Below are 25,309 nucleotides of genomic sequence, written 5' to 3' on the forward strand. Positions count from 1 at the left end.
ATTTTTAAATTGCGACGCGGGAACGACGGCCATACTTAACATTGGCTGCGCCTCATAGAAGCAGGGGTAACTATATGCCGGAAAAAGCCGAACGCAAACGACGTAAAAAAAAAGCGGCGCTCGTTCGTTTCGGAATCGGCGTAACTGCTCATTAGTATAATCGTCGCGTAAAAGATAGGGAAGCGCCACCTAGCGGCCGGCCTGGAATTGCAGCCTAAGATCCGACGGTGTAATACAGTTACACCTGTCGGATCTTAGGGATATCTATGCATATCTGATTCTATGAATCGGTCGCATAGATACGACCGGCACAACTCAGAGATACGACTGTGTATCAGGAGATACACTGTCGTATCTCTATGTGAATCTGGCCCATAGAGTCCACAAACTATGGTATGTATCTGAAAATCGATCGATCCAGATGTACCGCCTATCTCATTTCTTGAGGCAAGAAAACGCCAGGACAGTACAAATACTCCTCAATTGATCTTTTTGAATAGTTGAGAATCTGAGATAGTGGGCCAGATTCACGTAGATCAGCGGACCTTTAGATCCGCTCGATCTACCTGATTTAAGATCCGCTCCCGCAAGTTTGAGAGGCAAGTGGGTAATTCACAAACCACTTACCTCCAAACTTGCGGCGGCGGATCGTAAATCCCCCAGCGGAATTCAAATTCCGCGGCTAGGGGGAGTGTACTATTTAAATCAGGTGCGTTCCCGCGCCGATTTAAATGAGCATGCGCCGTCCGTGGAATTTCCCGGCGTGCATTGCTCCCACTGACGTCGCTAGGACGTCAGTGGTTTCGAAGCTTACGTAAACGACGTCCATCCGTATTCGAGAACGACTTACGCAAACGACGTTAAAAAATTTAAAATCGACGCGGGAACGACGGCTATACTTAATAGCCTCTTAGAAGCAGGGGTAAGTAAACGCTAGGGAAAGCTGCTACGGAAACGTCGTAAGAACACTGCGTCGGGTACGCGTACGTTCGTGAATTCGCGTATCTCGCTGATTTACATATTATTCGACGTAAATCAGCGGGAACGCCCCCGGCGCCATTTTCAAATTGAAAATAAGATCCGACAGTGTAACACAGTGTAACACTGTCGATCTTAGCCATATCTATGCGTACCTGATTCTATGAATCAGGCGCATAGATAAGACCAGTGTAAGTCAGAGATACGATGGTGTATCAGGAGATACACCATCGTATCTCTTTGTGAATCTGGCCCATTGAGTAAGAAGCATGACACGTTTTTTTGTACCTGTACTTTTTTGTAAAATGTATGGGGAAAATTAAGATTTTTTTTTTTTTTTTTTTTTTACATATTGTCACCAGGTGTGGCGGTGATCAGGGACACAAACTTTTATATTTTACCAAAAAAATTGTAAAAAAATGTGTTTGTGTGCACTAAACTTAAAGGCTAAGTGCACCTTGACTCCCCATTTATCACCACCCTCTGAACTCACCCTTGTAGCCGGTTTTCAATCCATGTCGGCACCCTATGGTCCAATGGACCTTATTTTGTACAGTAAACGTTTATAGGGAACTGTGCCAAATGCTTTTGTAAAATCCAGATACACCACGTCTATGGGCCTTCTTTTATCTAGATGGCAACTCAAGGTTAATAGATTGGTTTGGCAAGAACGATTCTTCATGAACCCATGCCGATTACTGCTAATGAAATTACTAAAATCTTGTATATAGTCGATTATCATCCCCTCCAAGAGCTTACATACTATTGATGTTAGGCTAACTGGTCTGTAATTCCCATGGATGTATTTTGGGCCCTTTTTAAATATTGGTGCTACATTGGCTTTTCTCCAATCAGCTGGTACCATTCCAGTCAGTAGACTGTCAGTAAAAATTAGGAACAATGGTCTGGCAATTACTTGACTGAGTTCCCTAAGTACTCTTGGGTGCAAGCCATCTGGTCCCGGTGATTTATTAATGTTAGGTTCCCAAGTCTAATTTTAATTCTGTCCTCTGTTAACCATGGAGGTGCTTCCTGTGATGTGTCATGAGGATAGACACTAAAGTTTTGGTTACTGAAGCCCCCCGATTCCCTCGTAAAATCTGAGGAGGAGAATAAATTCAATACCTTCACCATCTCCATCTGTCCTTCCTCATTCTTTATAGGGCCAATATGGACTGTCCTCCCTTTTTTAGTGTTTACATACTTAAAGAATTTCTTGGGATTTTTTTGCTTTCCTCCACAATGCGTCTTTCATGTTCTAAATTAGCCGCCCTAATTGCACCCTTACATTACTTGTTGCATTCTTTATAAAGTCTGAATGCTGCTGATGATCCCTCAACCTTGTATTTCTTGAAGGCCTTCTCCTTTGCTTTTATATGCATTTTTACATTGGAGTTAAGCCATCCAGGACTTTTTGGCATCGGATAATGCCCATATTTAATATGCTCTTAAAGCAAACCCATCTCTCCTCTGAGTTCTTTGTTTTTAAGATTTTATCCCAATTTATATCTTCTAGCAAGGTTCGTAGTTTTGGAAAGTTGGTTCTTTTGAAATTCAGTGTCTTTGTATTCCCCTTATGTTTCCTATTAGCGTGATTTATACTGAAGTCAATTATCCTGTGATCGCTGTTATCTAAATTGCCCCCGTATTTCCACATCAGTGATCAGGTCTGTATTGTTGGTAATCAGTTGATCCAGTAATGCTTTATTTCTAGTTTGTGCATCTACCATCTGACCCATAAAATTGTCCTACAAGACATTTAGGAACTGGCGAGCCTTAGATGAATGCATGGTTCCCTCCACCCAGTCTATGGCTGGATAATTAAAATCCCTCATTATGATAACACTTCCCATCCTTGCTGCTAATCCAAATTGTTTTATGAGATCTGTCTCCCCCTCCTCCCTCAGGTTAGGGGCCTATAGCATACTCCTAGTATTATTTTCCCTTTAGCTTCATCCCTTTGGAGCTCTACCCATAAGGATTCCACCTCCTCCCTTAGTGATGTCACCACTCACATCACTTGTACATTATTATTGATATATAGGCATACCCCTCCCCCTTTTTTTTTGCCAGCCAATCATGAGAGCTGTTGAACCAGGTCTCTGAAATTCCCACAAAATCCAAATCCTCCTCCATGAGTGCAAAAAACACAAAAATGCCTCTGGTAGTGAAAGAATAAAAAACACCACACTCCTTGAAAAATCCTTTATTGCCCTACATTGTAAATCCAAAGGTCGGCTCCTGTCCCCTCTGTGATCCCTCTGGTGCAGGTGGCCCATCTGTGTGTGAGAACAGCGGAGGGGAGGGGGCAGTGCAGAGTGTACGGCGGCTATTGGAAAAGTTCTTGGCAGGGGATACTGAGGAGCAGCTGGGTGTCGGGAACAGTACCTGGTGTGCCTGGGGAGCCCTGCTCCAATGGATTATCACGGAGGCCAGCACAATCAACTGATCTACACTGTTCATATGGGGGGGGTGTGAGTAGTGCAGGAATCAGGTAGGTTAGTGTAGTGGGGAGTATAGGAATCCGGTAGGTCAATGTAGTGGCGTAGCGTGGGGGGTGCAAGAGGGGGCACTGCCCCGGGCGTAAAATTTAGAGGGGCGCTGTCACGAATGTGGAGAGGAGGGAGCGCCAACAACAGATGGGACATAGTAACATATGCATGATGTCATCACTCCAGGCTTTACCAGACATTATCAAGCACGCTCTCCTCTTCCCTACAGCCACCACTGTCTCACACAGTGGATCATATGACCAGACTGGAGCTAGCTGAAAATAGGTATGTCCATGGGTCGGGGGGCACAAATTACTTGCCTCGCCCCAGGCGCTGACAACCCACGCTATGCCACTGGGTCAATGTAGTGGTCAGTATAGGAATCATGTAGATCAGTGTAGGAATCAGTTAGGTTATTGCAGTGGTCAGGTATGTCCAGGCCCGGATTTACTCCCTTTGCCACCCCAAGGCCAGGTCCTTCAATGCCACCACCAACACCCCCCCCCCCACACACACACACACACACACAATCACATAGGGGGCCTTCATCCAGACCAGCCCAGGGCACAACACATCAGGGTACAGTGCAAATCAGGGCACGGTCCAGAGCTCAACGCATCAGGGCACAGCATGGCCCACCACGTACAGGGCACAACACATCGAGCAGGGGGCACATGGCACATCAGGGCACATAGTTTACCAGCCAGCATGCAGAGTAGCGCAGGAAGCGTGTGTAATAAGTTCACTCTCATGTCACTCTGCTCCCCGGCGGCCTCTTCTCTCTTCTCATCCATCCCAGATGATGTCCCAAGCAAATGGGGATGAACGAGAAGAGAGGAGGGGCCACCAGGGAGCAGAGTGACATGAGAGCAGCACCGTCCCTGCACCCACTGCCACCCCGAGGCCTGGCCTCGGTGGCCTTGTCTGGAATCCGGGCCTGGGTATGTTCGTGTAAGAATCAAGTTGGTCAGTACTACTGTACTAGTGGAAGGGACTCGGAGTGCCAAAAGTCTGGTGGGGGTGCAAATTCCTTGCCTTGTCCCGGGCACTGACAACCCACACTACACCACTGACTGCATATATAATTTGAGGAAAATATGCGTATAAAATAGTTTACCATTTGCCAATAAAAAAATAAATATATCCCCGGATTTCATTTAAAAAATCTGGTCACCTTACCCCATGTGTCCAGTGTTCCTCTTCCTAACACTGAAGCCTAGGACCTTACTGTAATTACAGTGGAACCTTGGATCACTCGCATAATCCGTTCCAGGAGAGTGTTCGTAATGCAAAGCACTTGCATATCAAAACGAGTTTCCCCATAGAAGCCAATGGAAACGAAAATAATTAGTTCCGCATTGACTTCTATGGCATGCAATACCACATGTGGCCAGAGCTGGGGGGGCGCTGATGAGCCTCGGAAATACTCAGGACAGCTCGACTTTTCCGAGTATTTCCGAACGGCTCCACTCGGCTCCGGCACCCCCGCACCTCTGGCCAAATGCGGTACTGCACACCGCTGTGGCTTGAATCCTGCTCGTGTTGTGAGATAGCACTCGCAAACCGAGTCAGGATTTAAAAAAAAATGCTCGTATTGCAAAACGCTCGATAACCGCACTGGGTCTCTCTCTCCATACTGGCCGAGACAGCAGCAGGAGCCATTGGCTCCCTCTGCTGTTAATCACAGCCAGTGATGAGAGAGTGGGGGGCAGGGCCGAGCCCCGACTCTGTGTCTTATGGATATAGAGTGGGGGCTCAGGAGCGAGCACACACCTGTGCCCCCATAGCAAGCGCCTTACTATTGGGGGCACTGGTCAAGGGGGAGGAGCCAGGAACGCAGACGGGAGACCTGAGAAGAAGAGGATTGGGGCTGCTCTGTGCAAAAACCATACCTCCCAACTTTCTGAGATGGGAATGAGGGACACCTATCAGCAAAAGTATGCAGGCATAGGACACACCCCTTGCCACGCCCCCTTAAAGGAGAATTGTACAAAAAAATAAGATTGGTTAAACCCACAAGTGCTTTTTTTACCACTAATATTCCTTTATATTGGATTTTGGAATTTACAAATGCAGCAATTTAGAAATCAGATGAAAGTTTAGTGCTGGTAAACACTTTTTGATAGATAAAAAATGCATTTTATATACATCTATATAGATCAGACCAAAATGAGGGACAAATGAGGAGGAATGAGGGACAGAGGGACATTGCTCCAAATCAGGGACAGTCCCTCGGAATCAGGGACAGTTGGGAGGTATGCAAAAACCATCACACAGAGCAGGTAAGTACGTTTTCCCTCCCAGTTCAGTGTTAGTTATCCATAATTGTTCATTGTGTGCAATTCTCCCAGTATGGAGTTTTTTTTTTTAACATTTCTTATCAGTTTTGTATGTATTGCAGTTTCACAACATAAAGGACAAATTCAGTAAATGCAACTACAAGAAAAGTAAAGTTTCTTCTCCTTTATTGAAGAGTTAAAGCGTAACGCAACCTTATCTGAGCACCACAAACTAAAAAAATGTTTTTAATGCATTTTTTTATATTCAAAGCAATTTCATCCATCCATGTCTCCATGCATTTCTAGCTGTGGCCATCTTGAGTAAGGGCAGATGATTCATTTAGCATTTACTTCCTGGAATCCATATGCCCTTAGCTCAGTGAATAGAAGAAAGAAAGTCACCGCTCCAGGTGGGTCTACTATACGGTCATACACTGGTACAGGATTCCAAGGGTGCTGGCGGTGCACTAGGCAAGCATAAAGGTTGAATGAAGGATGGATGGCCGCACTCCAAAAACCGTGCAGGTTGTCTTTTATTAAACAAACAGCAAAAGCATTACCAGATCACAGCAACAGAAACAGGGGACAGCCGACGTTTGGCACAAAATCAGTGCTTTTTCATGCCATGAATAAGCACTGATTTTGTGCGAAACGTCGGCTGTCCCCTGTTTCTGTTGCTGTGATCTGGTAATGCTTTTGCTGTTTGTTTAATAAAAGACAACCTGCACGGTTTTTGGAGTGCGGCCATCCATCCTTCATTCAACCTTTATGCCCTTAGCTCAGTCATGCAGGCAGGAGGATGCTTAGCTCAGATGAAAGAATAAAATGCCCATGAAGACTCCTGAGATGTATGACATCACTTGCCTAGGCCAAAAACCAGAAAGCAACTGAAGACATGTAAAAAAAAAAAAAAAAGTAAAGTAAATATAATATACCTTCATATCTATTTAATGTTAACAGCTTAAAGCGGAGTTCCAACCACAATTAGCATTTTTTAAATGTATGTCCTTTCATCCTGCGTTTTTATAATATAGATCCGGTCACTTACTATTTTACAATCCGCCGCCGATCCGCATAGATATTCAAAAAAGATAGTTTATAAAACTATATCTACACTGTTGCCATTTTGCTTGTGGGCATTGTGAAGCCTACAGGCACTTACTTCCTGGAAGTCTTGGATGGGGAGTGATAATTGGACAGCGCACTGCATCCTGGGAAATGATGACACACATTTCCCAGGAGCATTAGAGGGAGATGATGTCAGAATCCTAGGTGGATTCAAAGGCAGATTTCGTGGGACTGCATAGCAACAGGCATTTCCAGATGAGTAAAAAAAAAAAATATGTTTTTTTTCTTTTTTAGTCGTAAGCTACAGTTTAAAGCAAAAGATTTTTTTTTTTATGGAACCTCCACTTTAAGGAATAATAAAATGCTGATTGAGAGAGTTTAGTTCTTCTTTAAAGTTGTTAAGCCAGCACATGGAGATATATTCTAGAAGGCCAATATAATTAGTATTTGCTGAAGATGACGGTGATATGGTCATTTTTCTTGGGTATGTAGCTACTGACACCTAGAAGGGCAAAAGAGAACATTGTAAAGTAAGCTTACACATTCATAACTTAAACTTAAAGGGGCAACAGGACCCCCCACCCCCCCCCCCCCATCGCAAGACTTATATTGATCTGTCCCCACTCCTCTACTTCCTACTTGGAGCCACATGGCCTCATCACTATAAGTCTCCCGGTTCTGCTCCTTCCTTAAATCTCCATTCAATTCTATGGAGAGGCTGTCCGCTTTTGGGACAAATAATAGACAACCTTTCCAGAGGAATGAATGGGCAGCTCCCACACAGCTTTACATGCAGCTGTGACTCTTTAATCTCCATGACTGGCATTTGTGGGGGATAATACCAAGACTTCTGCACCAAATATATCCTGTTGGAATTAATCTTAACCACTTAAGACCCGGACCTTTAGGCAGCTAAACAACCCGGGCAGTTTTTGCGATTCGGCACTGCGTCACTTTAACTGACAATTGCGCGGTCGTGCGAAGTGGCTCCCAAACAAAATTGGCGTCCTTTTTTCCCCACAAATAGAGCTTTCTTTTGGTGGTATTTGATCACCTCTGCGGTTTTTATTTTTTGCGCTATAAACAAAAATAGAGCGACAATTTTGAAAAAAATGCAATATTTTTTCTATAATAAATATCCCCCAAAATTATATGAAACATTATTTTTTTTCCTCAGTTTAGGCCGATACGTATTTGTCTACCTATTTTTGGTAAAAAAAAAAATCGCAATAAGCGTTTATCGATTGGTTTGCGCAAAATTTATAGCGTTTACAAAAAATGGGGTAGTTTTATTGCATTTTTATAAAAAAAAATTTTTTACTACTAATGGCGGCGATCAGTGATTTTTTGTGACTGCGACATTATGGCGGACACTTCGGACAATTTTGACATATTTTTTGGACCATTGTCATTTTCACAGCAAAAAATGCATTTAAAATGCATTGTTTATTGTGAAAATGACAATTGCAGTTTGGGAGTTAACCACAAGGGGGCGCTGATGGGGTTATGTAGGACCTCATTTGTGTTTCTAACTGTAGGGGGGTGTGGCTGTAGGTGTGACGTCATCGATTGTGGTTCCCTATAAAAGGGAACACACGATCGATCACGGCGCCACAGTGAAGAACGGGGAAGCTGTGTTTACACACAGCTCTCCTTGTTCTTCAGCTCCGGGGACCGATCGCGGGACTCCGGCGTTGATCGGGTCCGCGAGTCCCGCAGCCACGGAGCTTTGGACCGGGTCGCATGCACATGCGCGACCCCACGGCTGGGCTTAAAGAGCCACGTACATGTAAGTGGATGTGCCCAGCCATGCCATTCTGCCGACGTATATCGGCGTGAATGGGTCCTTAAGTGGTTAAGCAAATTCTTGCAAAGTGTTATGCCGCATATTTCCGACAAGAAATGTTCAATGTGAGCTTTTGGTTGGAAATTACGATCGTGTGTAGGCCCCATCGGACATTTTCTGTCAGAATTTCCGACAGCAAAAATTTGAGAGCTGATTCTCAAATTTTCCGACGGGAAAAGTTCTTGTCGGAAATTCAGATGGTCTGTATGCAATTTCGACACACAAAAATGCTACGCATGCTTGCAATCAATTAGACGCATGCTCGGAATCATTGAAATTTATTTTTCTCGGCTCGTCTTAGTGTTGTACGTGACAGCGTTCTTGACGGTCGGAATTTCCGACAACATTTGTGTGACCGTGTGTTTGCAACACAAGTTTGAGCCAACAATCCATCTGAAATTCACGAAATTTTCGATCGTGTGTACGCGGCATAACTCAGATGTCACACTCCTAAACAGCCTGTGGACTGGATCAGCAGATAAAACATGGCCTGAGCCTGAGCTCCACAAAGTCCACGACCTCTAATGCATTTCACTCAACACAAAGGGCTTAGTCATAGAGGTTGACTAAGCCCTGTGGGTGGAGCAAAATGCATCAGTAAGCATGGCCCAGGAGGAGCCTAGGCTAAGGCCACTTTCCATCCGCTGATCAAGTACACAGGCTGGTTGACTAAGCCCTATTGAGTTTGCAGCATGAGCAATGCTTGTTTAGCTCATTATTTATTTTATGTATGCTGCCATGTTGGCATCAGGAACATGGAAACTTGTATCAAATACTTACAGTAATTACATTTTCCTGGTGCCAGTCCATGGCAGCATACAAACCCTCCCTTTTTTCTTCTTGTTCTTTGTACGGAGAATGAGGGAGGTTGTTCTCAGTCAGACTTTTATACTTGTGGAGGCTTTGGAGGGGTCCTGGTGCTCTTGCACGTATGCATTCTGTGCCATATGTAGTAAGTTGCCTTACTTGATATGTTTTCCTATATACATGTTATGTGCTTTTATGTGTTTATGACACTTATTACTGTTTATATTTTTAGACTGTTGTCCAATCTGTTGCTCTTGAGAACCCCCAGACGAAGACCCTTGAGTCAAAACGCGTAGGGGTACCTACGAAACTTTTTGGGATCTAGAGCCTTTTCCTTTTTTAGAAGAAAGTCCTATTATTCTGTGCAAAATTTGTATTCACTGTTGCATGTATTTTATTATTGTCTTACGATTGTATTTAACCACTTCATTACTGGGCACTTAAACCCCCTTCGTGCCCAGACCAATTTTCAGCTATCAGCGCTGACGCATTTTGAATGACAATTGCACGGTCGTATAACACTGTACCCAAATTATATTTTTGTAATTTTTTCCCACAAATAGAGCTTTCTTTTGGTGGTATTTGATCATCTCTGTGATTTTTATTTTTTGCGCTATAAACAAAAAAAGACAGAACATTTTGAAAAAAAACGCAATATTTTTTACTTTTTGTTATAATAATATCCCAATTAAAAAAAAAAAAAAAAAAAATTCCCTCGGTTTAGGCCGATACGTATTCTTCTACATATTTTTGTTAAAAAAAAATTGCAATAAGCGTATATTGATTGGTTTGCCCAAAAGTTATAGCGCCTACAAAATAGGGGATAGATTTATGATTTTTTTTTTTTTTTACTAGTAATGGCGGCGATCTGCCATTTTTTTGTCAGGCCTGCGATATTGCGGTGGACGTATCGGACACTTTTGACACAATTTTGGGACCATTCACATTTATACAGCGATCAGTGCTATAAAAATGCACTAATTACTGTTTAAATGTGACTGGCCGTGAAGGGGTTAACACTAGGGGGTGAGGAAGAGGTTAAATGTGTATCCTGGGTGTGTTCTAACTGTTTGGGGGGAGAGGACTGACTGGGGGAGGTGACCGATGATGTGTCCCTATGTACAAGGGACACAGATCGGTCTCCTCTCTCCCTGACAGGACGTGGAGCTCTGTATTTACACACAGAGCTCCACATCCCTGCTGTCACCGCCGATCGCGGGTAACTGGCGGACATCACGGCCGCCAGGCACACGCATCGGCTGCCCAGTGATGAGCCGGGCACAGCGTTTCCCCGCTGCGCGCCCCCAGCGGCACGCACGGGGAATGTAAACAACAGAACGTGCAGGGACGTCCACCCGGCACTTGAGAGCCGCGCTGTGGATGTTTTTCGTCTATGGCGCGGATCTCAAGTGGTTAATAAAAACTATATTTGTATTTTTTATATATGTGGCGGCTTTCCAATAGTCCCTTCCATAACCCTTCTTTTTGATTATACTTACCGGGATGTAGCACCATCATGGCTACCAAACTGATCATTCAGATAAGAATTTTTGATTTCAGACTTTTAAAGACTTAAATAGGTCCTGTGGCTGGTGATAGGGGAGGAGCTATATCATGTATATTGCCATGGATTGGTGTTAGGAAAGGAAAATTACCATAAATATTTGATACAGTTTTCAGTTTTTTGCTCTCTTTGTCCCAATGGGGTGATTTACCTTCCCTTCCTGACCAATAGCCAAAACAGGAAGCAGGAAGAAATCCCTGAAAATTAAGGGAATTTCTTGGGGATCACCAAAACTAGTGTCCTCATTGGAAGATTTCACCACTATTACTTTTCTGGGGACTACTCAAAATTTGAGATTTTCTTTTTCTTTCACTTTCAATGATAATGGGAAACAGGAGACATAGAGAGGGTGAATCACTCTAACAGGGACACAGACCGAAATACAAATTAACAGGTGTTCTAATCCCTCTCCACTTGTTGGAAGGCAGCATGATTTAAAATCATTTCTGGTATTTTCACCCCCTGGAGGATACAGGCAGATGGCTCCCAAGTTGGAATGTAACCAATTACGCCTCTAACTGTGCATTACAAAGCCTGATTCCGGGCCGGCTAGGGCGAGAGGATGGGAATCATTGATTACCACTCTGCAAGCAATCTTCAAAGAGAGCTATGGCTGCCAAGATAATTGATGATAAAGATCAAAGGAGCAACCGATACTTGGGGATGATATATGGACAATGCTGCCCCTAGAGGCCAAAACGGCATGACGGATAGTAATATAATCTATTGAGGAGGACTGCCCCTGAACACTTTGATTTGTCCAAAAAGTTAGGCTGGCAATGGGGTGGGTCTGGATGATGTGTGATTGAGGTTTAAAAAGGTCTGTCTAAAACACAGAGCCCTCATTTGCCATTTTGAGCCCAGCTGATGAGTCTATTAGGTGGATTCAGAAAGACTTAGGCTGGCGTATCAGTAGATACGCCAGCCTAAGTCTGAATGTGCGCCGGCGCTAATTTAAGCGTATTCTGGTAACCAGATACGCTTAAATTAGGATCAGATACGAGCGGCATAAGTATCTTACACCGTCGTATCCTAAAGTGTAATTTTTAGGCTGACCGCTAGGTGGCGATTCCATTGCGGTCGGCGTAGAATATGTTCTATTCACGAACGTACGCCCGGCCGACGTAGTACAGATACGCCGTTTACGTAACGCATTATCAGGCCTAAAGTTATTCCATCAAATAGCTGGAATAGTAATGTTAAGTATGGCCGTCGTTCCCGTGTCTAAATTTGAAAATTTTACGTCGTTTGCGTAAGTCGTCCGTGAATAGGGATTTACGTCCACGTCAAAACCAATAGGACCGTGCGGCGTACTTAGCCGCAATGCACACTGTGATATGTACACGGACGGCGCATGCGCCGTTCCAAAAAAAGTCAATCACGTCAGGTCAACCCAAATTAACATAAAACACGCCCCCTCAGCCTATTTTGAATTGGGCGCGCTTACGCCCGCCGCATTTACGCTACGCTGCCGTAACTTAGCAGGCAAGTACTTTGTGAATCATGTACTTGCCTCGCTAACTTACGGCGGCGTAGTGTAAACACGATACACTACGCCGCCGCAAGGATAAGCCTGCCTACCTGAATCTAGCTATATGTCTAGAGGATTGTGATAAGTATTTTTGATGATCTGCTGTTATAACTTTTTGATGTTAGAACATTCCTATTTTCTTGGGAAATAAATTAAAGATATTGTTTTACTAAGCAGTGTGTTTACTTTCATAGATAACCTTATATCATTGAGCTTATCAGAGTCTTAATAGACTAGCTAATTATAGGTGTAGACAACTTATTACATATCAATAGATAGAGGGAATCTGTAACCACCTTTTGGAAGAATAATTTGTATATTGTAGCAATTCACCTTTTAGTTATACTTTTTCTGTATTACTTTCGGTGCATCCATCTTATTTTTACCTTCCTATCTGACTGCAATGCATTTTGCTAAAATGGCAAAATTTCTCTGATATCTTCCAATATTTCCCAATATTTCAGTCCAGTCATTTGCTCATTGCTTATAGTCTGCATTTCTATAATAACAAACCGGGACCAGAGGATCCACAGTGTGTATTAGTTTCACAATAGGACGAGCAGCAGTCTTGCTTACAATTTTTTTTTATTAATACCAAACTTTCATACATAAATAGAAAACACAATTTTGGCATTTGTTCTTAATGGTGAGTTGTGGAGGCCATTCTATGTTTTCTATTTATGTATGACATTTTGATATTAATAAATATTTTTTGTGGGTGAGACTGCTGTTGATCTTATTGTGGAACTACTAAACACTGAGGAACTTCTGGTCCCTGTTTGCTATTGTGGATAGCTTTTTAGTTCCTAGGACGCCACCTAAAACATTTTTAGGTGAGTCGTTATCACTTTGAATTTGGACACTGTTGGAGTACCCACATGTCCTGGGCTGGATCCTGTTTTTATGTATAGTTTAATCTGTATTTCTGCTCAGAGCCGTAATAAAGGATGGCGCGCCTAAGTCTACTGACTACTCACCTACTTCCAGTGGTGTGTTATCGCTAAAGAACTGCCAGTAGGTCTTATCATTGGTGCTTCCAGCAAGGTGGTTAATGGCCGTGATGAAAACTCCCCAAGAGGAATCTTGGGACTCGAAGCTGAGGCATAACAAGGCACATAAAAGTTAAGTGTTCAGACATACAACACTTTTATATACATAGTTAAGGTAAAGCACAGTAAAGTTGTCTTATAACAGAAGGTATTCAAAAGTCTCATGCCAATATATAAAAAAACTATAACACATACAGTAGCAACCAGTGTAGTGTCCCTTGATAATACCATTCTGGAAAGAAGTCCATGAGTGTATTGTCAGGATCACTACATACTTTTTGGAGTTCTCCCTGGCACAGTACTTATTGCACTATACGGTATTGCCAAGGAAACATTACATAGTCACTAGCAATGCACCTCGTTAACGCCGCCACACAGTGTGTCCCCTCGAAATGGAAATCTACCTCTGCCTCCACGTTGCAGGACTGGCACCTCAGAGTGAATAGAATTAAAGACATGGAACAACTTATGCATCGTGCTAATGACACACATGATAAATTTCGAGAAACATGGGCCTGTTGGATTCATTACAGGGAATCCTTGGCCTTAGTGGATCCACCATCCCCTGCTGACACATCCACGGCCCGGCCTTCTGGGCATTGACGTCTATATACCGTGCACAGCTGAGCTCTCCCCTCCCTCCTGGAAATCCCCCCCCTTTTTTTTTTCTCTTTCTCTCCTTCCCCAACACTCCACCCCACTTACTGATTGAGTCCCATGCCCTGGGGCCTCACTCCGTCCACAGACAGCTCCCTATGGGGTGGGCGTTTGGTTATGGGGGCCCTATCTGGGCTCGTGGACGTTTTGACATTCTAATGTGCTCCTCTTCCCTAGGTCTCTCGACAATGTCTGATCAGTTGCTTACATGCTGTATCTGTACCGTTTCTACGATTGACGCAGTCTGACCTTACTTGTTTGTATCTACCCCTGTTCCTTACGTACTGTACTGCTGGTTGCATCCAGTAATGGAATTGGTTGTATTACTTGCTGAATACTTAATAAAACAGTTTTAACCAAAAAAAAAAAACAGTGTAGCCTCAACGCCATTGGTATGAATAAACTCTTTAATTTGATGCAGAGGAAACCTTAACGGGTGGATGCTTAATTCATTTTTTTCCCCATGAAGATCCCTCAGGATATCTATACATATAGCCATCTCAAAAGGTCATAATGATGGTGGAGCACCCCTACAGGAATCTTAGTCTAATACCACGTACACACGATCGGCTTTTGCCCGGCCAGAGTAAAATAGAACTTGTTCTATATTTAAACTCTGATGGAATTCATTGGAATTTCCGATGGAATTTCTCCGATGGGGCATACACATGGTCGGAATTTCCTATGGAAAAAGTCCGTCTGACTTTTCCATCGGAAATTCCGATTGTGTGTACACGGCATTAGTCTACACTTGATCTTTGCAAAAGGACTGAGAAGGACAGTGTTTTGAGTTTAATCACCAGTAGTGGTTTGTGTTTTGAATTGTATTACGGAAATATTGATTCCCAGCTAGATTCCATGTTATATAGCCCTAAAGAGACTATAGTATGCAACCACTTGTTACTGTACCAATATTTAACCACAGAGACACTGCTGTGAAGTCTGAGCCCATGTTTGTGCAACTTTCATATTCTGTTTTAGCTCATTCAGGAGTGTATGAATGTTCTTTAGCATTCTGACCAGTGGCAGCTGGTGCTCAATATTTTGGGGGGGGGGGGCAAACAACTGTGCCCCCCTACTTGCACTGCTGACTCCTCCCCCCCGGGAGAGATGGATAGAAAGGCAGGGGTTTAGAGGTCTTACCATGAGGAGGAAGACGATATGGATCCAGGGTAGGGGCTGTTGCCCCAGGAGGTTCTGGGAAGAGCCAGGGCTTCTCCTCCCGGCCGAACAGGATTAGGCGGGGCAGCACCCCTACGCACCTTATGGATGGGCCGCAACTGATTCTGACCATGTTTTGCACCAGTTTATTATACTTCAAATTACAGTTGCTCTCGGTCTGGTCATTTAGCTGTTTAAGCATCTGGTTACACTATTGCCTAAACTCCAAACATCAAATAGGAAATAGTTTTTGTCATTGTTAGACTGGAAGTTCTCACCTGAATTCATTAGGATCTTGTTCAGCAGCTTTTTGCATGACCTGCAGTAGAGTTGATCCTTCTTTCACTGCTACGATAGTAGGATGACAAAAATGTTCTCCTATTAAGTTATTCACAATCGTGTATTCCACTGAGATTAAGTGAGCTGCATAAAGGTGGAAGACAAAAAGAGGTTATGAATACAGATGATGAGAAACACAACTTTAAAAGGAATTACAGGCTTTGTGTTGTAGCTCTCCAATACAACTTACAGGCGGTCCCCTAGTTACAAACGACTCCTACTTACAAATGGGGGGTGACAACAGGAAGTGAGAGGAAATCTACCCCTAGAAAGGGGAAATTCACTCCTGCAATGCCGCGTACACACGATCTGGCTTTTGCCCGGCCAAATCACATCGGAATTCCGACGGAATTCCATCGGACAAAAATAGAACATGTTCTATATCTAAACTCCGATGAAATTCATCGGAATTTCCGATGAAAAAACTCAGATGGGGCTACACACGATCAAAATATTTGATGGAAAAAGTCAGTCGGACTTTTTCCATCGGAAATTCCGATCGTGTGTACGCGGCATTAGAGTTATTATGGGAAAAAGGAACCTCCGCTGATGGTTTATCACCAAAGCTTGTTTACAGAACAACCCAAAAGCCAATTGTCGTCAAGACAAATAGTGAGGTGAAATCTTTTGAACAGGGGCACAGACAGCAAAACAAACATTACAGAAGTGATAACCCTTTACTATGCTATCCAAAAAGCTTAAACGTTTTTTTTGGCTGGAGCTACACTTAAAAAATTTACCTGTTCCGACTTACAAACAGATTCAACTTAAGAACAATTCATAGGCCCCATACACACGATAGAATCCATCCGCTGAAAAATCCCAGCAAATGGGTTTCAGCGGATAGATCCTATGGTGTGTACACTCCAGCGGATCTGTTTCCGTGGATTTTTATCCCCTGGGATGGATTTCCAGCGGAAAAATATTTGATGACATGCTATCAAATCTATCCGCTGGAATCCATCCCAACGGATGGATCCGCTGGTCTGTACAGACTCACCGGATCCATCCGTCCGAAGGGATCCCCCGCATGATTCGACGCATGCGTGGAATTCCTTATATGACAGCGTCGCGCACGTCGCTGCGTCATAATCGCGGCGACGGCGCGACACGTCATCGCCAGAGGATTTCGGCGCGGATTTCAATTCGATGGTGAGTACACTCCATCGCATGGAAATCCGCGCAAATCCTCGAGAGGATTTATCCGCAGATACGTCTAAATTACCTTAAAGGGCCTAAAAGTGGTGGTAAAGCCGTGGGCTGAGTCAGCTGCTGGCTTAAGTCTTGGGTACTCCAAAAGTAACATCTCCCTGTCATAATTCTCTGATCAGTCCTATCCACCTGGGAGTTTTGATTATTCCTGACCACTTTTAGCTTCTTCTGTTACATTCTAAATATTATAAAATCCATATAAAATCCAGCAGGAATAGTACATTTTAATGGCACAGCGGGTCTGCGTACCCAGTAACTTGGACACCCCAGGAGATGGGAGAAACTGTCTGGTAGTAGTGCAATTCTCTATCATCTACGAAATGAAATATGAGTTTTGGGTGGACTGATCCTTTTAGGCCCCGTACACACGACCGAACATGTCCGCTGAAACTGGTCCATGGACCAGTTTCAGCGGACATGTTCGGTCGTCTGTACGTCCGACCGGACAATTTTCCGGCTGATCGGACAGGTTTCCAGCGGACAAATGTTTCTTAGCATGCTGGAACCATGTCCGCTGGAAGCCTGTCCGTCGGACATGTTTGGTCGTCTGTACAGACTCACTGGACATGTCCGCTTGGCCGAAAGCCCTCGCATGTGTCGAAGTGATTCGACGCATGCGTGGAAGCATTGACCTTCCAGGGCCGCGCACGTCGCCGCGTCATCGTCGCGGCCACGTCACCGCATATCGTGTCCGCGTGGATTTCTGTTTGATGGTGTGTACAACCATCAGACAGAAATCCGGCAGCGGACATGTCCGATGAAAATGGTCCGGCGGACCGTTTTCATCGGACAGTCCGTCCGTGTGTACGAGGCCTGAAATCAACAATTGTAAAATGTCACTAAACCTACTATCATAATTTGTGGGGGTTAAAAACCTACAAAATGTTATTGGATATTTGAAATGTGAAATAGTTCTGCCTCTTATTATTACATTTATATATGGTGAAAAATAAATTGCTATTCCTATCACGGCTCAAAGTAGGTATCAACATTATGTCCATAAATCAGCATTAAAGATGTTTTGTCCATTTAAAGGTTTCTAACAAATGTCTAATTGAATATTAATGTGGTGTATATATATACACACATTCCCTTGTCTACCCCATCTCTAAGCCCAGATGGGTGAAACATATTAAAGAGACGGACCCAGGATGTAGGATGTCGTGTCTATCAACAAAGCTGTTGAGCTTTTGGCAACGTCATTGGTGTGTAGCCCTTTTCTTTCAAAAAGTGGAAATGTAATTCCCCTAAATTAAAAAGTATATTCCCCTAAAGTGGGAGTAAACTCCCAAAAATGCATTATAAGGCTTACCTATCGGTACTGAAAATATATCTTAAATGTGCGCCGTTTAGAAGATATTCACTGCACATGCAGCCAGTGACATCACCTGGCGCATCGGCTCTGAAGGAACGGCCACCCGGGTCGTTCCATCAGAGTCCTGTGCCATAAATAGCGACTCCCGCGTGCATGTGTGGGAGCAACATCATTGTGGCTCTGGGCAATCATGCAGCGGGAGTCCACAAACCCGGAAGGAAAACTGGGTGAAGATGGAAGCCCTGTCAGCGGTGACAGCTCGCCACTGGAAGGGCTTCGTTCTAAGGTAAGTTTGTGCTAGTATGTGGTTTAATACTGCTTGAACCAGTTTAAATTGGAGCAAGTGTATCCATTGGACTATTTCCTCTTACCTCTTGATCTGGCGACAACTGTAGAAGCACACGTTGCCACCCCATCTGCAGGTCCCTATCTGCCCTTTTGCATTGTATTGCTAAAAACTCATGCTTTGTGCCCATACCATTCAAACTAAGCATGCCCTGACATGGTACCAAAAAAAAAAAAAAAAAAGATGCCATTAAAGGACCAAGCACCAAGAACTATGGGCCAGATCCACAAAAACCTGACGCAACGTAACTTTTTCAATTTAAGTTACACGGCCGGAAAATTTCTACCCAAGTGCCCGATCCACAAAGAACTTACCTAGACATTTTCGGCTGTGTAACTTAAATCCGGCCGGCGCAAGGCGTTCCTATTCAAATGGGGCGAGTCCCATTTAAATTAGGCGCGCTCCTGCGCCGGCCGTACTGCGCATGCTCATGACATAATTTTCCCGATGTGCTTAGCGCGGTTTTACGTTGCGCCGGGTTTTGAGAATCGCGACGGGCGTAAAAAAAAAAATACGAGTTGCGGCGGGAAAAAAAAAAGACGGCGACGCGGGATAGAAGGGTCTACTTTTACAAGGCCTAAACAGTTTAGGCCTTGTAAAAGCAGCCCTAATTTTACGATTGCAAACTAATACTTACGGAGAGAAAAAATGAAGCGTAAAAGCTTCAGTGCTAATTTGCATACCCGAAGCGGCATTTCGACTCGAAATGCCCCCAGCGGCGGATGCGGTACTGCATCCTAAGATCCGACAGTGTAAGTCCCTTACACATGTCGGATCTTCTCCCTATCTTTTGGAAACTGATTCTGTGGATCAGTTCCAAAGATAGAAACAGGGATACGACGGCGTATTAGTAGATACGCTGTCGTATCCCTTTTGTGGATCTGGCCCTATGTGCCAACCCCCAACCAAATTAATAGAGTCTCATTAATTTCCTAATGTACATTTTTGTAGCCATGTTTTTTTTTTTATATACTAGACATTGGTTAAAAAAAAAACTAATGGCATCACCTAATGGTAAAAAGTGTTGCAGCGAAAATATGTTGCATTCCATGGAGAATTCAACAAAATGGTGTGGCTCTTTGCACACAGACACCAACTCCCTGTTGTATAAATGTGAATGAGATGGGTAAAAGATGGCTTCTGTTCTCAACCTGTAGTGAACTCCTCAGATGTGTTTCACTCTTTTCTTCTACGATTAAACCCCAAAAGGGTGAAACGCGTCAGTGGAGTTTTCTACAGGTAGAGAACAGGAGCTGAAGCCGTCTTTTTACCCATCTCATTTACATTTATACAAAAGGGAGTCTGTATGCAGATGGCCACCATTTTGTTAAAGTCTGCTAGAGCCAGAAACGCCGATCTTGTTAGTCTCGCACCCGTCTATGCACATGCTGATTTGGGGGGGGGGGGGGGGGCATTCAAGAGGTACTTTTTTTATTGTTTTTGGATTCCATGAAGAATACTACTTTAGAATTTGATGTATGTGAATCGGTGCTTTGTATTACTAAATTAAATAATTGAATTACCATCATCTTCTGGACATTGCAGACTCTTCACAGAGACATAGCTTGTACCCCACAGGAAAGGCAGCACCTGGGCAGCAGCGATGGGCAAGGAGAACGTCTTCTTGGGTATTAGGTCAAGCACTTTTTGTATTGTTCTAGAACAATTCCAGTTCACTAAAAAATACTTCTCTGCAGCCAACAAAGCCTAAAAAAACAAAATGGAGACACAGGATTTTAACCTCTTCCATACAGGGCAGTTATACACACCTCCATACCAGGCCTATTCTGGCACTTCTCTCCTACATGTACAAATCATCATTTTTTTGCTAGAAAATTACGCAGAACCCCCAAACATTATATATGTTTTTTTAGCAGACACCCTAGGGAATAAAACGACTGTCATTGAAACCTTTTATTCTGCACGGTATTTGCACAATAATTTTTCAAACGCCTTTTTTTTGGAAAAAAATTGTTTCATGAATTAAAAAAATAACAAAACAGTAAAGTTAGCCCAATTTTTTTGTAAAATATGAAAGATTATGTTACACCGAGTAAATAGATACCTAACATGTCACGCTTTAAAATTGCGCACACTCATGGAATGGCGCCAAACTTCGGTACTTAAAAATCTCCATAGGCAACGCTTTGAAATTTTTTACAGGTTACCAGTTTAGATTTACAGAGGAGATCTAGTGCTATGAATTGTTGCTGGCAGTCTAGCGCACGCGGCGATACCTCACATATGTGGTTTAAACGGCGTTTACATATGTCGGCGGGACTTGCGTGTGCGTTCGCTTCTGCGCGCAAGCTACTGGGGACAGGGGCGTTAAAAATTTTTTTTTTTTTTTTTTACATATTTATTTCTTTTTTTACACTTTTTTATTTTATTTTATTTTTTTTATTATCACTTTTATTCCTATTACAATTGTACAATTGATTGTAAACATCCCTTGTAATAGGAATGTGTGTGACAGGTACTCTTTATGATGAGATGCGGGGTCAATAAGACCTCACATCTCCAGGCTGGAAAGCATGAGATCGTGAAAAAAAATTCACAGATCTCATGTTTACCGTTGCTTAGCAGCCGCAATCGCGGCTTTGTTTACTTACGGGGACCCGGGCGTGACGTCATCACATCGCGCCCGGGTCCTCCGACGGTCATAGAGATGACTGGTGACCATCTGGTCACCAGTCATCTCTATGCTTCCTGCGAGCGCCGGACGATTCGTTCTCCGGGCCCCCGATGGCACGGGAGAGCCCGGAGAAGCACCGGATGGCGGCGGGAGGGGGGGGATGTCCCCTCCCGCCGCCTGTAAGAACGATCTAGCGGTGGAACCGCCGCTATGATCGTTCTTACGTTGTGCAGAATCGCCGGCACAAGAGAAGGATATCTGAATGATGCCTCTAGCTGCAGGCATCATTCAGATATCCCCCCCACAAAGCCCAGGACGTCATATGACGTCCACTCTGAACGGCAGAGGTTCTTTGTGGACGTCATTTTACTATGGGCCGGTAGGGAAGTGGTTAAACTAAGAGAAAGCACTGCTATATCGGCAGCCATGGCAAAAAGTTTTGAGAATGACACAAATAATAATTTTCACAAAGACTGCTGCCTTCGTTTTTATGATGGAGTTTGCATATACTCCATAATGTTATGAAGAGTGATCAGATGAATTGCAATTTCAAAGTCCCTCATCCCATAGAAATATCTGCACTGCATTTGTGAAGAAGGCTTCAGGGCTCCCAAGAAAGTCCAGCAAGTGCCAAGACCGTCTCCTACAGTTAATTCAGTTGCAGGATCGGGGCACCACCAGTGCAGAGCTTGCTCAGGAATGGCAGCAGGCAGGTGTGAGTACATTGGCACACACAGTGAGGAGAAGACTTTTGGGGGATGGTCTGGTGTTAAGAAGGGCAGTAAAGAAGCCACTTCTCTCCAGGAAAAACATCAGGGACCGACTTATATTCTGCATAAGGTACAGGGATTGGACTGCTGAGGACTGGGGTAAAGTATATTTCTCTGATAAATCCCCTTTCTGATTGTTTTGGGCATCCGGAAAAAAACCTTTAGGTAGATTCACGTAGGGGCGCCTAACTTTAGGGCGGCCTAGCCTTTTTAGGCTACACCGCCGTAAATTAGTTAGGCTAGTAGTGATTCTCAAACCACTTACCTACTAATTTTCGGCGGCGTAGCCTAAAACGAGCGGGCGTAAGGGCGCCTAATTCAAATGACTTGGAGGGGGGGCGTGTTGTATGGAAATGAGGCTTGACCTCACGTTTGACGTTTTTTGACACTGCGCATGTGCCGGGCGACTACATTTCCCAGTGCGCATTGCGGCTAAGTAGGCTGTATGGGCCTATTGATTTAGACGTGTACGTAAACGACGTAAATCCTGATTTGCGGACGACTTGCGCAAACGACGTAAAAAATTCGAACCTCGCGGCGGGAACGGCGGCCATACTTAACATTGTTATTCCACCTCATAGGTGGAATAACTTTAGGCGGCCTATCCCTTACGGAAACTACGTAATGCGGCAGTGTAGGCCTGGCGTACGTTCGTGAATCGGCGTATCCCCTCATTTACATAATCTATGCCGGATGCAATGGAAGCGCCATCTAGCGGGCAACCGAAACATTGCAAGCTAAGATAGAACGGCGCAAGCCAGCCTATCTTAGCTTTGTTTAAGTGTATCTCTGTTTGAGAATACACTTAAACAAACGCCGGCGTAGATTCAGAGTTAGGTCGGCTTATCTACTGATAAGCCGGCCTAACTCTTTGTGAATCTACCTACTTGTCCGGAGAAGGAAAGATGAGCGCTACCATCAGTCCTGTGTCATGCTAAAAGTAAAGCATCCTGAGACCATTCATGTGTGGGGTTGCTTCTCAGCCAAGGGAGTGGGGGGCTCACTTACAATTTTGCCCAAGAACACCGCAATGAATAAAGAATGGTACAAAGACATCCCCAGAGAGCAACTTTTTCCAGCATGATGGAGCGCCTTGCCATAAGGTAAAAGTGATAACTAAGGCCCAGATTCACAAAGCACTTACACCAACGTATATTAAGTTACGCCGACGTAAGTGCAAATGTGCACCGTCGTATCTGTGCGCAAGACCCACAAACAGAGATGCGCCTAAAAATAGGCTTCACCCTCAAGACGTAACTTGCTTATGCTGACGTAGAGTGGGCGCACATTTAGGCTGGTTGCATGGTGCCGCTCCCATTGATTAGCTATTCAAACATGCAAATGAGGGAAATACGGCGATTCACGAACCTGCGTGCGCCCGACGCAGGCTACGAGAGGTGCGCGTAAGGCCTCGTACAGACGGGCAAACATGTACGATGAAAACGGTCCGCCAGACCGTTTTCAGCGTACATGTCCGCCTGGAGATTTCTGTATGATGGCTGTACACACCATCATACAGAAATCCGCGCGTACACGATATGCGGCGACGAGGCCACGCCGTCGCTGCGAAGATGACGCGACGACGTGCGCGGCCCTGTCAGTTTAATGCTTCCACGCATGCGTCAAAGTCATTTGACGCATGCGAGGGATGGCGGCCGCTCAGACATGTACGGTAAGTCTGTACAGACGACCGAACATGTCCGACGGACAGGATTCCAGCGGGCATGTTTCTAAACAAGTTTAGAAACATTTGCCCGCTCGAAAAAGGCCCGGCGGGCAAATGTATGCTGGAATCCTGTCCGCTCGGCTGTACAGACGACCGAACATGTCTGCTGAAACTGGTCCGCGGACCAGTTTCAGCAAACATGTTCGGTCGTGTGTACGGGGCCTTAGTTGTACGTCCGGCGTAAAGTTATGCCCCATAAAGGAGGTGCAACCCAGCAGCAGACATGCAAAGGTCTGCACCAAGGAACACAAGCCGGCGCATTTTACGTTGGACGTGTGTCTGGCTGGGCGTAGGTTACGTTCACGGCGTACGCAGTGATCCGGCGTATCTTAGGCAGTTGTTCCGACGTGGTTGTGAGCAGGCGCAGGGGGATGCGTTCACGTTACGGCGCATGCGCAGTTCGTTATAAGTACTTGTCTGGCGCTCGGCCCATCATTTGCATGGGGTCACGCCTCATTTGTATGGGTCATGCCCACTTCCACCTATGCCGGCCTGCACCTTTGATACCCACGCCACGCTGGCGCAGCGTTGGGAGCACTGGCTTTCTGAATTCCATGCTTGCCTCTCTGCGCTGCGTCGGCGTAGTGTACATGGGTTACTCTACAGCGGCGTAATGTGCGCCATGCTCTCTGTGAATCTGGGCTTAAGTGGTTTGTGGAACAAAACATCAAAAATTTGGGTCCATGGCCAGAAAACTCCCCAGACCTTAATCCCATTGAGAACTTGTGGTCAATTCTCAAGAGGTGGGTGAACAAAAAACCCCACTAATTTTGATTGACAGCATGCCAATGCGAATTGCAGGGGTCTTGATATAGAAGGGTCAACACTGCAAATAATAACACTGAAACTTAATGTAATTGTCAATAAAAGCCTTTGACACTTATGAAATGCTTGTACATATACTTCAGTATACCATAGTAACATCTGACAAAAAGATCTAAAAACACAGAAGCAGCAGACTTTCTGAAAATTTATATTTGTGTCATTCTCAAAACTTTTGGCCACGGCTGTATACTGTGTGAAAATGTTTTACAATACTGTCATCCTATTCAAGTGCATTTCACTCTACTAGAGCAAAGCCTAAAAGGTCCAAATATCATTAGGTTCTGTCAGAAATTCAGAGCTGTATATAAAAGTAGGATTGATGGCTTTGCACCACATCCCCAATGTCATATGCAAAAATCAGGGGAATTAAACAATCTTGGTACATTTAAAGGTGCCACAATGTCATCAAAAACAACAAAAACATTTATTAAATGGGTTGTTTATATTTTTACAAATACTGTATGAATAAAAATATGACATTCAAGCACATAAAATATTAACTACCGTATTTATCGTCGTATACCGCACACTTTTTTCCCCTTAAAATAATGGGAATATTGTGGGTGCGCGATATACGCCGATCCATGCTTACTGCGCTGTGTTTGAACGCCGCCGCCGACATATACCGAGCGCAGTACACTCGGGTACACTCGGCCAGGCTCGGCTCCCCTCGCGGTCACGCCCTGTGCCGCCTCCTAGCCTTTATGCG

At 44.3% G+C, this 25,309-nt stretch overlaps 1 protein-coding gene across 1 annotated transcript in view; it reads right to left on the bottom strand.

Moving 5' to 3' along the window:
• Nucleotides 1–6,539: 6,539 nt before the first annotated feature.
• LOC120909330 (cobalamin binding intrinsic factor-like) overlaps nt 6,540–25,309 on the bottom strand; it is a 45,893-nt gene continuing 27,123 nt past the window's right edge. The window contains exons 6-10 of the mRNA XM_040321081.1: nt 20,168–20,351; nt 15,711–15,855; nt 13,543–13,661; nt 7,163–7,319; nt 6,540–6,709 (exon numbers count right to left, since the gene is read on the bottom strand). Of these exons, the coding sequence (XP_040177015.1) occupies nt 7,258–7,319; nt 13,543–13,661; nt 15,711–15,855; nt 20,168–20,351 (510 nt within the window). The 3' untranslated portion in view covers nt 6,540–6,709; nt 7,163–7,257. The remainder of the gene's footprint in view (nt 6,710–7,162; nt 7,320–13,542; nt 13,662–15,710; nt 15,856–20,167; nt 20,352–25,309) is intronic.

This window comes from Rana temporaria, chromosome 8 (genome assembly GCF_905171775.1).
Source record: "Rana temporaria chromosome 8, aRanTem1.1, whole genome shotgun sequence".
NCBI classification, from domain to species: Eukaryota; Metazoa; Chordata; class Amphibia; order Anura; family Ranidae; genus Rana; species Rana temporaria.